This window comes from Falco biarmicus, chromosome 4, assembly GCF_023638135.1.
Source record: "Falco biarmicus isolate bFalBia1 chromosome 4, bFalBia1.pri, whole genome shotgun sequence".
Taxonomy (NCBI): Eukaryota; Metazoa; Chordata; class Aves; order Falconiformes; family Falconidae; genus Falco; species Falco biarmicus.
This window is the reverse complement of record NC_079291.1, coordinates 27892738-27909028: the sequence shown is the minus strand read 5'-3', so window position 1 is coordinate 27909028 and position 16291 is coordinate 27892738. Positions and strand designations below refer to the sequence as shown.

Genomic DNA, 16291 nt, shown 5'->3' with positions numbered 1-16291 from the left:
CAGCTACCATACCAGAGCTCTTGATACCAGACACACACTTCAAATGGCAAAAAAACCTTCTTCCTTTACTGCCTCTTTCTTTGAAAACCTCCTAATCTGATAACTAGGCATGCTAAAAGCAGTGCATTTAAAACATCTTTTAACAACAACAAACCACACCACCAAAACCCGAAGGTGTGATGCTAATGCCACTGGTGGCAACCTGGCAGTGGGGGAGCAGAGCTGTACCCCTTGCCCAGTCTCTGCTTGGTGGAGAACCTGGAGGTCCCCATGGCAGACACTGCTCCTCCCCATGCTGCGGCTGTGTTTTAACGTCCATCCCCTGCCTGTTCCCCTTGCAGCTTGCCATGGTTACTCATGCACTCGTGTACAAAACAAGGCAAGTGCCTCTATGCTTCGAAACCTGCCATCAGTGGGTTGCCGCTCTGCTTTGCCCAGCGGCATCACGAAGCCTCTTGCACTCTGAGAAGCGAGGCAATCCGTAAAGATGTAAAAACATTTATAAGTAAGAAAAAACCCATCTGCATGGCAGCCAGCACATTGAAAAGCTACTTCTCAAAGTACCTGATTTAGTACAGTAGGGTTGAGCCTATCCTGCAGCCTATAGGTATGCTGAGACTATGATCTGCAATTTCTCTGACACTAGCTAGCTATGGTTTTGGATCACCACAGAATTTTCACAGGGAGTTGATCCTTTGCCCTTAAAAAAATGCTGCATAATTCTTTTAGCAGGGTAGGCCACATTGGCCAAGAACACTAACCTTCAGGAAAGAGAGGTCACGATTGTGCTCCACGTATGTAATCTCCAGGTTGCTGAGTACCACCTCGCAGTTGTTGTACATCCTCTGCAGGCTGGTGAAATGGTCTTCCACATGTCCCAGTTGGGTCAGCTTGTTATTTGTCCCTTGACAAACTGTGGAGGAAAGAAGAAAGCTCCATGAAGGAAAGCAAGAATAAATATGGGGTGAAGACTTGTTGCCCACCTGTCTTTACAAGCACCACACCAAGTGAAGCATCAGCACAGATTCATAAGAAACTAGAACTTTATCTTGCAGACCGTAATGGCAATAGTGTAGGGAGCGTCCCACGATTTCCAGGCACAGAGGTGTACCAGAATTAAGAACTGGAACAAATGGAAGAATTTCATGGTATGTTCAGCTCTGGCACACAAATCCACCTAAGCATGCTTTGCTGCTGGGGAAGAAACTGGTGCCACACAGAGCACCACCGAGACTACAAATATTTATAATGGCATGATGGAAAACTTAGTCCCCACCTGAATTCTCTTACTCTGTTTTATCCAACCTACAGGAACTGACAGAAGTGATCACCACTATATTCAATTGTAATGAAAGAGAAAAATGCAAACTGCTTTAAAGTAAAAAAACACCACACGCAAGCCCCAGAAACTCTGTACTACTCCAGTCAGTCCCTGGCCTATTCCTACACAGCTAAAATTAAAACATCTCCCAGTTATGCTAATACAGAGGAAAGGAGAGTGATACAGAAGGCAACATGGTAAAAAACTTCGCAACGCCTTCCAGGTGGAAAGCTTCAGCCCATCTTTGCTCTTCAGTGGGAGCTATTCGTCACTACAATGCAACCCCAGACTGACCTCATGGCTTTCCATGACACACTGGAAGAATTGCATTCTTTTAACTTGCAGAAAATAAATGAAACAATACTTTTGTAGAGCCTTAATTCCTAGAAGCACCAGACACAAACTGGAACACCACTGTTTGGGATGCTGTAGAGTAAACAATAAAGACTCTTGACAAAGCTGGAAATAAGTTTTGGAGCTAATAACATAAGACAACTGAACAATCAATGTTTTATTAGTAGGAAAAATAACATAATAAGCAGTGATAAAGAGGCACTCATCAATCATCAAAACCATTCACTGAACATGTGTTACTTCTCAGTATAGTCATCACCATTAAGAAGCAACAGCGATAACAGATTAAATACTCTTTGTCTATGTTTAAAGCGAGGCTATTCACTCACATTCCTCAATTATTTCTCATTATACGTCTAGATAAACATTACGGTGTTTGGGATCAGCGTCAACTGCTAGTAAACGGGGACAGTTTAACAGGGGCTGTGATTACAACATCCAAGTCGCTTGTTACTACACGATCCTCAAGTGCAGAAAATGACTCTTTTTACATTAGCCTTGAATTTCTGTAATGGACAAGAAATTTCTAAGCAGGATTTTCTGTTCAGTTGCAAACTTAACTGTTCCAGTGTGTTCATGCTTAAAATCTGCATTTGCCACCTTCTGCCTCAAGTATGAGAAACACAAATTATCAGCCAAAATCACAGGAGGGGTCTTATTCTGTGGAGTGGTCACATTTTTAAGGCAGAAAGTTAAAAATGTTGTTGTATGCTTGTCTGCCTGGGGAAATGTGGTGGTGTTGGGGATGGGAGTGAAGACGCTTTGAACTGATTGGAAAAGTCAGAGTCCTACAAGAGATCATCTTGAATTTTAAGCAATGTTGTCCTCCAACCAAGGAGAAAGGCAGTAATAAAAGATTCTCAGTTCAAAATCTCAGCTCGGATGCTCAGTTTAGGCATCTCAGATCTGATCTCTAAACTAGGGTGATTTTGAAATGCACTCAAATACAATGCAGGAGCAGGTGCAGATTGGACTGCTCACAGAAATGAAGACATCTAAGTCAGCCTGTTTTGGTCTTCATGGTCCACAAATGGCCTGATGCTCTTGTGGAACCTCCAGAGTTAACAGCAAAGATCTGCCCTGGTACTCAAGACAGCCCCTATGCAAAAGCTGCAGGGTTTGTGCTACATGTGAACCAAAGGGAGGGTGGACGGAGGAGCCTTCCCTGGCAGCATCCTCCTGGCCGCTCATGCCCACCGCTGACCCTGCGTGGCTTGGCACCAGTCAGATCGTACCACAAAACAGTCTAGCTCACCGAAACAAGCCCTAGGAGAAACTGCACACATTTCAGTGTGCTTCCCTTGGGATCAGGCAAGCTTTGGAGCTCTGAACTTGGGTCAGCTGTCTTGAGAAACACAGACTTTTTCACTGCTTACTAGATCAAGGCTGATGCAGCAGGCAGAGCGCATGGTTACTCTTGCGCTTCTCCCTCTCCCTCTCCTACGGGGCCACTCGGTGAACCATGCCAAAGAGTTGATCCAAGCTACAAATAATGCAGAACAATAAATAAATAAATGGACAGAGGGTATTTTTAGCTCAGGAGAGCTTACCGATTTGGTTCACCATGGTGCCCCATGAGCCACTGCCTCAGGAGCAGCTCCGAGGACAGTGAGGAGGCAGGAGCCTGCCAGCCTGTGAAGCTGCAGATGGAAACCCAGACAAAACGAGCTCTGAAGAAGCTTCAGGTTGGTCCTCCAGGACCTACTTTCTTCCCCTGTTGTGTAAGTAGAGATCACTTTGATGGCTTTCTACCAAAGGTGTCTTAAGCCACACACAAACCCACTTATCTCCTCCTTCAGGCTCATCACATCTTCTATGCCGTAAACAGTAGATGAGATGTTAGTTACGATTTGGAAAGCACAAGAAAACGCGTTGCTTCTGTCAAGATTTCATGGCTAGCATCAGTCAGACCACCCTACAGGAGCTTCCCCCCACATGCACAAGTTTTTGTTTGCTCTAAGAGATAAAAGGCCAAATCCTTGTTTGCTGCAGAGCGTGCTAAGTACATCCAAAAAGTGAACTTCATCACAGCAGTATTTACCAAATGAGAACCTGGGTCATAAGCAGTAAACGCTGAGCAAATAAAACTCAAATCAAACAAAACAAGCTAAACCCCTGCAGCATTATTATTGAACTCAGGCAAAGGTGCTGAATAATTTTCCAACTAGAACATGTGGAAAGAGAAGAAAATGACCTGCTTGCATCTGATGAATAATACTATTGCTTATGAAAACTGTTCTGAAAAGATATATGCTATAATTATTTGTAAATAATACTACAGTGTGAATGCCATTCTGGCCAGAGGCAAAAGCACAACGAGGTGCTCACCTTGCTCCAGAGTTTTAAGTGGGACGTGCATGCTTGCATGGAAGGATTATATTATGATGTAACCCCTACTGAGTTTGACCTCTTTGCCCTCCAAAGGACAGATTTTGATGCCACATACATTCATTATATACTTCTGTTTCAATGTGCAGTTTAGTCAGAACTATCCAGGTTTAAGAGTCGGTGGTGGGTATGGCTACTCGCAGGGGACTGCTGGGGGCTGCGTTAGTATGCACCGTGTAACATATGTCCCTTGTGGACACTTACACATAGCTGCAGCACATTTGACCTTTATAGAAGAGTAAAAAAACCCAAGAGAAGTTTCATGATAAAGATTCAGGGTGAGGATGTCCCTGACCAGTAGAAAAACTGAGATCCAGAACTGAACTTTAAGGCATGGGCTGATCCCTAAAAGACAAAAGCTTTGCTCTTATCTGTGATGTTGATATAATAAAAATACAGCCAGTCCGGAAAGTTTTGACACAGAGAAGACATCCCAGGAGACCACCATCTGCAGCAGCAGCAGGGCTGCCCACTGGGAGCGTGGGGCTCTCCTGCCCCAGCCCAGGTGACCCACTGGACCCCCAGAGCCCCAGCGATGTGCAGGCTACCCAAAAAGTCTGCAGAGCAGCAGCATGGCATTACCACCACAAGAATTTTATTTCTATATGATGCTGCTCTTAGCATGCATGCTGCACTTCCTAAATGGCGAAGCGATGTTGATCTTGAATCAGTGACAGTATTACGTCAGCCTAAAAAATGCAGATAGTGCTGAAATGAGCCAAAAGGTCAGGTGCTGTATAAGACAGCAGCAATCAAAAAGCTGAAGAAAGAGGCACTCTGGACTGATAGATCCAAACTCGCTGAACTCTAGTGCTTATGAAAAGTGCAGGGTTGGCTGCCCTGGATCCTATAATCTTCTCTCTGCTCACAGATCCTTGCTCCCGTTCTCTGCCTCCAACTTGGCCTTAAAGGTGTATTTCTAGGTGATGCGAATGGGTTCACCCCCTGCAACCCTCTGCTCCTTGGCCTTTTTTGCCTCTTATGCAGCCCAAAGAAGTGGAGTGAATCCAAGGCATTTCCTAAATGGCATTTTCCACACGTGATGGTAGGGAGACAGAAAGCATCCATCTGGCCATAACGCTAAGCCACTATATTCTCCCAGATCCACACAAGCTCAGATTAAACAAAGTGGTCCCTGCAGCAATTGCCCTGATAGAAGTGAAATCTATCTTCATCTTTTCCCCAGAAAATCTCTGATTACTGAAATCCCAATCCTGTCATGCATGTTTGTCCCAGACTTGAGAAAACCCCTGGAGAATGCTTTGAAACCAAATTATCGCCAATCCCCAAAGCATCAGCTGTTTCTGTGCATGCTTAGCCTGCGTCAGTCTCCCTGCAGCTCTGACAGACACATCAAAATAACTCACAAAGGCAATTTCAGAGACATGCAAGTCCATTTTCATGCTTCATATATCACTTACAATTCTATATGCCCTGGCATAATAAATTTATATACTTTTTCTGCACACTTTCCAGCCATTATTGACAATAACGGAAAACTTGCAGACAAGAGATATTTATTCAATCTGCCAGCATGTTTATAAATATTCCTCTCTCCTCACTCATTGGCAATAATTTCACTTTGTAATTTTTTATATTTTTTTTTTAGGTATTTCATGGAAAGGCAGTACTTTCTCAGGCACTTGGTCCAGATACAAAGCTGCTTCTGAAAGCCAGGGGAGATAATGGCACTCGGTGTCCTACCATCAGTGCTGCCCACAACCAACTCACCTTAACCAGAGTGTGAGTGTGGGGAAATAAACTTTTAAATGAACTGGAATAATTTTGTAAGACATGCTGCTCGACATAGGTTTGCATGGGCAACCACACCATCCCCAAACCCCGCCACTCACACCCCCCAGGTCAGGCACAAATCGCTTCCCCCTTACGAGGGCTGCGCTGGCTTCACCTGACAAGGCCTCAGAAATTACAGAAGATGCTTGTATCACTCAGGCAGAATCTGCACATCAGCTATAAGGGCAGGTCCCATATATCAGTGTGTTTTTTTTAAACCAACCTCAAAGAGAATTCCCTTACAGCTATCAAACAGATCCAAGTAACCTACTGTGGAAACCAGAAAAGCGCAGCTACTACTGCCAGGTCACCAACATAATGGCATTTAAGCTTACGAGAAAGTACTAGAGCAGACAGGACATTTGTCATTATGACTAGCCTAATTTCTGGTAAAAAAAGAAAGAACCATACAATGCTTTCCCTAAAGAAAATGGAGTATGAAATATCAAAAGGCTGGAAATAGAAAGTGACGTTTCATTATATGTGATTAATGTTTAAACAGAAACACTTCTGAGGTTCACCAGCTCCTCAGCGCTACAGAGATGTGATGGAGGAATTTCGTATTACTGGGCTGGGCGTGTTTTGCATCCTGAGTCCGAATTTCAAGAGGGAGGAAAGTCCATGTGACACAAGAAGAAAACCAAATCTGCTGCAATGTGCTGTGGGAAGTTACGAAAAGGAAAGGAAAAGCTGGAAAACAGGTGAGGAGTACAAACAGTGCTCAGATGCAGGCAGATGTTTTCCCTTGAGAACAGTGGTTGCAAATGCATGTGATGCCTAAAACCCCCAGTTTCAGCTTAATGAACAGCAGCATTTGGGCACTGGAAATGCTGCCACAGAAGATAATAATTTTTGCACATATTCAAATACTTTAATTTAAAACATTGTGAAAAACAGCCTCATGTGGCTGTACTAAGTCCCTCCTCAAACAGCGTGGTTTGGAATAACGCAGTTACTGAGAGTAATTCCAACTGTTATACACACCAGGAGCAAAACAATGACAGAGCTCTTAAAAATATTTAGATGGAAACTGTAATTGCAGAAGTGACCCAAAACTAACGCCATAGTGCAGGAAAATAATATGCCTTAAGGGAAAGCTTTCCCAGATGGTTTCTTATTTCTATTTACTCGACAAAAGCAACTTTTCCAGTTAAATCTAATTTTAATTGCCCCTGTTAGGAGTGGAGATGTGCCCTCCAATGGCAGAAGTCACATCCTGAATGACAAGGGACAGAGGCAGTGTGACAGCTGAATGGCCCGACTGCTGGTGAGTGTCTTCAACTGAAAAAATAAATAATCATATACAAACCAACTCGTTCCTGAACAAAAACCTCTCCAAAGTCAGAGCATTTCTGACGACAAGAGATTCAGCCTTATTAATTCCCTAGGGTGCTCCCTCCGCCTCATTATCATTTAATAATATTTCTATTTTTCTTCTCTGTTTCCATTATTTAATTCAGCATGTATCTTCATTAATCCTCCAGATTAAGGCCAGACCAGGATGTGCTGAAACCAGTCTTCACACTGGCTTCAATGCGAACTGCATGGGGGATTAAATAATTCTCTCGCTGCCGCCAGTGTAGATTTGGAGCAACTACAAGGATAGGGTGGGCTAGCCCAGAGTTTGAGCTTTCCCCTCCAGATGCCGTAGGATGCAACTGTGGGAGGGATACAGATATCTTCTGTAAATACCAGCAATGTCAAAGAAATGAGAACTGTGTCACCTTCCAATTTTTTACAGTTTGGGAAAAGGTTGCTTTCTAAATGTGAGTAATACATGGGAATTTTTGGAGGGGCTGTTTCTAGCTGGGTACTGGAAGATAACGAGGGTTTAGATCAGTTTTCTTCACATGGCTCTGTCAGTGGTCTGTAAGAAGACATCAAGGGTCTACTGTTGAGGATGCCTGTAGATAACACAAATGTCACCAGGGTCTAAATAACGAAGAGGGACAGATGACCAGTGCAGGCTGGTTTGTGTAATTTAGGAAAATGATCCCTCTGAACAACATTATTTGAACTATAGCCAAAGGCAAGATCTTACATCAAAGACTGAAGAACATGTAGACAGAAAACGGGGTGCTGGGATGCAACTGCCTAGAAAAGGACGTGGGGATAATAAGAGGTGACCAGCACATTGCCTGATGCAACAGAAAACCAGAGGCACTGGGTGCATCAGCGGGAATACGCCGAGTGGCAGGGAGGCAGGAGCACACTGATGGCCAGCAGTGTCACAGCACGAGTGGCAGGGAGGCAGGAGCATGATGATGGTCGGCAGTGCCTCAGCACTAGTGGAGGGGAGCAGGAGCAGCTGATGGTCAACAGTGCCCCAGCACATCCAAGACCATGCTGCACTAGAGGGTTCTCCTCTCCCGGCAAAGTGGGTGCCGCTGGGTACAGCTCCCGCGCACTGGCATGCTCTGCTGGGGCTTCAACTCTTCTTCAAGCTGCATTTCATCAGCCCATGTCCCGGCCACATGGCCAGTGGCTAGCGCAGGATGACCTTGCCTGGAGGTTTTTTATTGAGGGTGGTGGCTGGAAAGCCAAGCTCCCCCAGATGTGCTCACCAGCAGCTGGGGTGCTGCTGCTGGGCTCTCCCACTGGCACCCCGTGGGGAGGCTGCTCTAAAGGAAACCTCGGGCTTAGTGAGGCTTTCTCTGTTGAGCTCAAGTGAACGGCCGGGTCTATTGCAAGTGCAATCACCAATGAACTCAAGTAAATGAGCTGTTCCTATGATTTATTAGCGAGGCAAACCCACGAATAAGGAAACTTCGTATCTATCAACCTCTGTGCAAACACATGCACACATATATACACAAATGTTAACAAGCAGTTTATAAACTTTATACACACCACTTAATAAATTTTCTACAGAAAACCACTCAGGCACCTTCCCCCACTTTTTAACCATCTTTATCGAAACTCAGGCCACGCTGACTGCGTTACTTGAAATCAACATGGACTTTGAGGTCCCCTCTAGAAGTTTCTCCACATGAGCCCAACAAAGCAGCGTGACAGGCTTGGTCCTACAAGAGCAGACCAGGCAAAGTGATGGGTTCATGCCACAGCTGCCAGTTTTAACCTTGTGGTTCCCTACGTACAGCGGGGCAACTGAAGGCGGATGCTTTAAGGTGGAAAATGCAGCTTTTCAAGTCACAGTTTAGACACCCAAGCAGCGTACAGGATGGGGAAACACCACTGAGTGCTATGGAGAGGAGCAAGACTATGGAAATCAGGGAGGGGGGAAAGGCAGGGTCGGTGGTGTATCCGTAACGCTGGATAGAAATGTTGCCATGCCACTTAACACTGGGTCCTCCAAGAGAAAGCATTGCCCGTGACTGTGTTTCAGGACAGTGACCTTTTACGCTGCGTGAAACCCACACAACTGGCCAGAATAAGTCTGTCTTGCGCTGCGGAAGACAACCCCAAACAAGACCATGGAAGGGGCAAAAGACCATAGTGTTAGTCCCAGCATTCTCCATGCCCTCCAATGATTCCCCCTAAGGATGGGCCCATCAGGTAGCACAGCCTCTGGCTAACAGTCCGTGGCTGCAGCTCTCCAGCTTCACGCTCTGGCGCAGCTACTACGCCCATCACAAAAAACCTGTATGCACCCACTCGGCAGTGCTCCGGAGCAGGACAAGGGCCATCATACACCCCCATCCATGCAAGGTTCAGGCCCTGGGAAATGTTGATGCTTCTTGGCATCCACAGTGAATTTTTTATTACCACATTGCTGCAAGTGGTGTAAAAAGCCTGCGTAGAGTGCAGCAGCAAGCGACTGAGAGACCTCCAACAACGGGCATGGTTCACTGAGCCTTTAATCTGGTGAGACGTGTGTGGCAGGGGTGCGGCATCTCAGATCTACACCAGGATATTTGGGAAAACAAGGGGATGACAACGGATACGTAAGCCTGTGCTTTGTGGTCAAAAAAATTACATTCTTCATTGTTGTTTGTTCTGGCAGCATCTAAGGAGCAGCAGGATTTTATAGCGCAATAAAAAGAAACTGAAGATGTGTGTCCATGAAAATGTGGGACCAGTTTATAGCTATATCAGCACTCAATTGTTTGAGATTTTTTCAAAATGAGTTAATCTGAGAAATGAGAGTTAAAAGCACTAAGCTGCGAGCACTTTATCACGTGGGATTTCTTAAGACAGTGCAATAGCACACGTTCATTTGTGCCTTCCAATGAAAAGAAATCATGTTTTTATTTACATTAAATCAAGCCTTATGTCGAAACAAGCCGTTGTGCTCATACACGTACTTCTGAATCCCTTGAGGTGTAAATTCTATGTGAGCACTCACACACTGACTCAAAAAGGGTAATAGAAACAACTTAAATCTGATTCCAAGCAGAAGACTAAAAGCTTGCTCCTACAAATGCAACACATTCTTATTTTTTTTATCCAATAAATATATTTACACACATACACATATAAATGTAGTTCTCCCAGGTGACTATAATGGCATCTCTAGAGACTGCAATGTATCTGCAGAACTGCTGCATGCACAACAGCAACTGTGCAAGTTCTGTTCGCTCACTACCTTGAACATCACGTGCCCACCTCCACGATAATCCCAATCGACTTCTGTGCATGGTTCTGCCCACTGAAGCTGCAAGTGCTGCCAGCAGCACAGCAGATGCTGCATCAAGCCACCCGACCCCTATAGCTTCATCACTGCATGATGCTTCCTCCAAAGCTGGTCTATAGCAAGGAACAATAGGTGGAACGTGTTCCAGCTTCCTATGGATTCAAGTTGGGAAGCTACAGAATGAAGAATCCATGCCCCAAAATTCCCCAGGAGACATCTTGCCCTGTAGAATGGGACTGCCGTCTCAAGCAAGGCTAAAACAAGACAAAAACGGCTGGCAGGACCAAGATAAACAATATTTACTGTTTCAAACAATAAAGCTACTGTTAAGTTATCTGTACTAAGGTAGCAAACGACCCATCAGCTAACTACAAAGAACAAGTAAAAGCTGATAAAAAGCTTTAAAAGCTTGTCTCCAGCTCCCCACATTCATGGGAATGAATGCTATGGTTAACACTTACATTGGGGCTTCCAGCTGAAATTTGGGTATTTGCACATGCTGACGAGCAAGCAAGTTAATACATGCTGCTGGGTTTGAAAACCCTCCAATAATATTTAAGTTTAAAAGGAATAGCTGAAGAGCATATTAAATGTAAATGAGCTCTGGATCACCTTTTGATCTTCATTTAAGCCTTGACTAAAACTCAACTGAAAGACTGCTATTGAAACCAATGGGATCTGAATCAGGCTCTTATTTCACTTAATTTAACTGTGTGAAATTCAATAAAGGAGGTAAATAGACTTTCTACTGCCCTTTATTTCTGGTAGGAGGAGAACTACAATTACATTTTGAAAGCACAGCTAAAAAGCCACAAAGTGATTTAACAGCACCTGGGTAAGTTTTGAAGATGGAGACCAATTTATCTTCAAAAGTCTGGGAAGAAAAAACATTGAATTTAGTCGTCGGTACTATAAATGTTGCAAGTTATGGCAAGTGGACTGCTTTTAGAGTCAGTCTTACTTAGCAATAGGGAACCTCAGCCACATTTAATGCCAGAGTTTAGTTCTGTGAAGAAATGTAAACAAGTTTGAACATCTTAAAAGGTACTTGAAATGCACGATTACTGTACGTTACATGCTGTTCAAACCCTGAAAAGGGTCCCCTCTCCAGCTTTTGATTTGCATAGTTAACCTCTGCCATGCGGCCTGAGCTGGAAGGCAGACAGCCTTCTGCACACTCTTTCACCCTCTTCAGCAAAGCAACTGCTCCATGGTTGAGTACTGAGCCCAGAAATCCTGCAATCTGAACCCCAGAAATGTAATATTAGACTGGGTAAACCACTACTAACGCTCTGACTTGCATCATCCTAACACCCATTTGCACGGGTCCCAAAAAATGAGATGATGGGGTTTATCATTTGTTTCGATTGGGTATAGAACAGAGCCCAGGCATGGGTTTTATTTCTCTCTGACCTTGCTGAAACTGCTCTTCCACTTCCTCCTGCGTCTATTTCTCCAGTTCTTTAAAAGAAACATTTCTGCTTCTGTGTATTTGAGGCCCATATATGCAACATGCTGCACAAAAGCCTGCAAAGCAGCTGTTACTGTGGTAGACTTTTGAGGATCCCTTATTGATATCTTGTCCTTGAAAAGACTAATAAATTTTATATAAATGTATTTTGTATAAATTAAATATATAAACTGATATAAAGGAACAAATAAATATTAATGGATGGGTAAATGAAATTATTTTCTTTTCTGAAAAGAATGAAAATACAGATTTTTCAAAGCTGCATTGTCCCGTACCAGTCTTTTTAGGTCAAATTATTATTTCATATATACTCAGAATATGTGGCTGTTTAGCTGTGAGTGGTTTAAAATCATTATGAAGGTGACTGCAGTGGCTAAATTTGATTCTGCAACTTCTTTGTTCCCAAAGTTTGAGTTACGGTACTGGCTTCACCTTCCTCGTGGACGTGTTCTAAGGAACGAGGCAGGCAAAACACCACGCAGCTTTCTCAAACACAAAAAACCCCCACATGCAAATATGAAAATCCAGAAGATGCATGCAGATAAGGATTAAAAAAATCCACCCTTACATAAATGCCACAAACCTGCTTTAACATATTCCATTCCCTGCAGAAAAAGTTGCCAAAAAGAAACTGCTCCATCGGTTCAGCAAAGGGAGGAATAAACGTCCCCTTGTATACAAAAAGCTGGTAAATTAGCTACGACCTAAGCTACAGGGCAGAATGTAAAAATGTTATCAGGAGCAGTCGTTTGGACTGTGCTTATCTCTGCCAAGGATGTCTTGAGGGGGGAAAAAAACCACCAAAAAAGAAACTTTTTACTAGTGCAGCAAAACGCATGTAGAGACATGAAAGCCTGACTGTAAAACTGTTCCCATTCACTCCTGCTCCTGCCTGCTCCCCTGTCCCCACAGCATTTCTTCTGCAAAAGGCTGCGCTCAAGTATTTTGATGGATAGAGGTTTTTGGTAATCCGCTGGGTTTGGATTGATACCCATCTCCACGACTAGAAATAAACCACTGTTGTCTTTTACTGTATTACAGCCTTTTGGAAACGCACTGCTGTGCAGCACCCTGGCATGGCCACCCCTCTGCTGCGACCCCGGGAGCTGCCAGGGAGCACATGATGGCCCTTAGCCCCGTTCCACACACAGCCAGAGGCACTTTTCTGTTTTCTAGAAGAAAATGGAGGAGAACAGAGCCAGGAACACCCCAGTGTAAGCTCCAGCACCAAGATTACTACTGCAGGATGGCCCTGCTCATCTGCCAAGCGCACACACTGCGTACCTGCTAATCACTCAGACGGTGCTGGGATGATTCCCACCTTCCGAAACAGAGCCGCACCTGCCTAAGAAACCCCACTGCGCATCACACCCCTGGCATTTCCTTGCCTTCGTTTTTTCGGTTGAGCAAAGTTTCTTTAGCAGGAGAATTAAAACCACATTCCGACATATTTCTGGTATGCCACACGGAGGTGCCGCGTTTGTCTGAAGCCTGTTTCTTACGTGGAAATTCAAAGAAAGAAAGAATTGGTGGAGTTGCAAGATGGGACGATATTAAAGGCAAGCAATGTTAAAATTTGAGACCCACCACTCTAAGAATTTGCATGCTTGCTTCTTTAAGCTTTCAAGGACTTTCACTGGATAGTAGAAATATCAAAGAGAGAAGAAAAAAAAAAAGATGCAAGGCTGCAACTTATGAACCTCAGGTGAAAAAAATAAATTACAAAATCACACTTAGTTTTCCACAACATTACATTAATTCTGGAAGGATCTGGCTTTGGCTGCCGCATCCCAGAAAGTTTCCAAAATTGCAAAACAGTCACCCTCTGAGCAAACACACATGTCACACAGCCAGCCCTCCCACTCCATTGCGAAGTTGTTCCCTGTAGTATCTTCTGATAAGCCTTACTAAAACCAGAGCCATGTTATCTGGAAAAAATGACACCTAGCAAGTTTTTAAAGCTGTAGGTCTGTTTGGCTGCCTTTGATGCATTCGCCAGTCTTCTGTCGCTATCTATTGCTTCATGGAGGAGCTGCGGCAGCTCTTGTGAGCCCAGTAAGTCACCTAGCTGCAAGCGGTGAAATGCTACAAGCTCCAGAGAACAGAGCAGCTTTGTGTTTTAGCAGCTCTGTATTGCCTTCGTCTTCGCCCCCCGAAACTTGGAAACAAATACTCATCTTGAACAAAGCAAGCTATTTCTTCTGCAGGCTAGGAAATAAATTCTGCAGTGTTGAATGTGAGACTGTGGTGCTACCTTGAATTGTGTGGCCAGTCTCGGAAAAATAAAGCAGAACAAGCCTCTTCCCCAACTAGAAATAAAGTTCTGCATTACAAAACCCTAATGGCAAAGCATTTAGGTGGAGATTTTCCAAAGCAGGAATAGGAGCTTGGCATGCAAATTATACAGCACATCAGTGGGAAGTGGCCATCAGGGCTAGCTTTGGAAAATCCCCTCTTTAAGATGGATCAGTACTGCTCACACAAGGCTGGAAGTTCTGCCACTGGGAAGTAAAGCTTCCAAACCTACTATGCCTCCATGAAGGAACTTTCTGATGGAACGAGAGCACAAATTTTACCCCAAACACCAAATTACTCTGTAGATATCAGTGCAGCATGAGGGCATTTCAAGAGCTTGTCTCACTCCAAAATGACTTTGCTTGATTGCACTGGGCTGCAGTACACTGAAGCAATCTCATCGTTGCTAAGCATAATGCAACACAGCCTTAAAAATAATAGTGGTAAAAGAAAAAGAAAAAAGAAAGATGGCCTTATAAGAGACAGAAACCAGCTGCTGGTAGATTCATTACATCCTCACTCAGCTTACAAGCTCCCAAAAGGTTCTGGTACAGGAGTTGAGAAAACCCGCAGGAAAATCGAGCTTGTGATCTGAATATGTTATACAGCTATGGGATGTCTCTGCTGTCACCAGGTTTGCTTTTATAAGGCAGCCTCCGACAGAAGGGTTTTGTGTTTGAGCTCTCGGATCTCATAACAAAAATTATTGAGTGCTTTCAGAGCTTTGCCAAAATAAGTTTCCATTAAAAGTCTCAAAACAGTATATGGAAAGTTTCTGCTATACTCTACCGAACTCTCCCAATAAATGGCAATACAGTTCATCCTTGCGGCAAAAAAGCTCTGTTAGTGTGCATCTATTCCAGATAATGTGCTACTAACACATTAAGTGCGGGTCCAATAGTAACTCCAATGTGTTTTTAGGGTGTTGCTTTTCCCTCTGCATGTTGAAGCCGACAGTTCCAAGGAGGAGTCCCGTAACCCTTGCAACCACACTTTGCATGATGTGACTGATGTGCTGCAGGACGTTGGGACACAGCAAAATACTGGCATTCTGAAACCTCAGGACTGAGCTTGCTTTCTTGGGAGGAATTAATTGTACCCAGAACCATGGGGATGCTCAGCAAACACATTCTTACCTGCTCCTAATAACACATGTCTTCAAACATGCAAACATGCCTGCTCTTTTTCAATTTAATTGCATTTATTGCAAAAAATTGGCCTTCTATCAGCAAGGTAAAATACATTTTAGACTTCTAGATTAAAAAACTCACAAGGTGGAAAAATCTGTGTTGGCCTAAACCAGTGACCACATAAAGATGATGTTGCTGAAGCTCTGGTGCCAATACTGCTACTTTTGAAACTTCTGCCTTAAAGACTTCCTCCATTCTTTTTGGTTTTAAGCTCTTTTTAGATTCAAACTTGGCAATAAATAATCAAACCCTACACCGCAGAACTGGAAGGCCATCTCTTGATGGAATGCTTTTCACGATGACTGTTATGTGAAAACTTACAGAGAGGCAATAGGGTAACAGAAGCAGTGAATAAACATCCACATCTCTCAGATGGAGCACTGGAAACATTTTTTGCCTGTATTTTAGTAGAAGGATACTATTAGGTCTCTATGGCTATTACTGCAAAAGTGTATCATCTCATTCATTCCAAGACATTCTTTAAAGTACTTCCTCACCAGTGATTTTTAACCCGTGCTCTGCATCTCCCTGGGAGCTCCTGAATCATTTTCATGCCCATGAAATGTGGATGAAAAGCAGGCTTACACTCGCTAGGCAGAGGTCTGTATCCTATCTTCCTTAGAAATACTATAGGTGCCTGCACATTGAGCAATGCTGGAAACCACCGGTATGCATAATCCCATTCCAAACGTCCTGTGAACTCCTCCAAAGCAACTCCTTCCGCTGACTTCCACCCCATGGCATTGCATATGCGCATGCACACACACATAGAAATAAATAAATAAACAAATAAATAAGGAAGTAAATAAACCAGTGGCCTCTTGAAGCCACTGTAGGTCTACCTGAAGTACTTAGAAGTGAGACTAAACTTGGGCTTGGAAGAT

The 16291-nt window shown here is 43.8% G+C and overlaps 1 protein-coding gene across 5 annotated transcripts in view; it reads right to left on the bottom strand.

Annotated features, from left to right (window-relative positions):
• Positions 1-16291, bottom strand: part of EGFR (epidermal growth factor receptor) — a 171779-nt gene that overhangs the window by 46853 nt on the left and 108635 nt on the right. For all 5 annotated transcript variants that reach the window (XM_056334109.1, XM_056334107.1, XM_056334108.1 and 2 more), the window contains one exon: positions 762-913. In XM_056334109.1, coding sequence (XP_056190084.1) covers positions 762-842 — 81 coding nt within the window. In that variant the 5' untranslated portion in view covers positions 843-913. Of the gene's footprint in view, positions 1-761; positions 914-16291 lie in introns of those variants that run through there.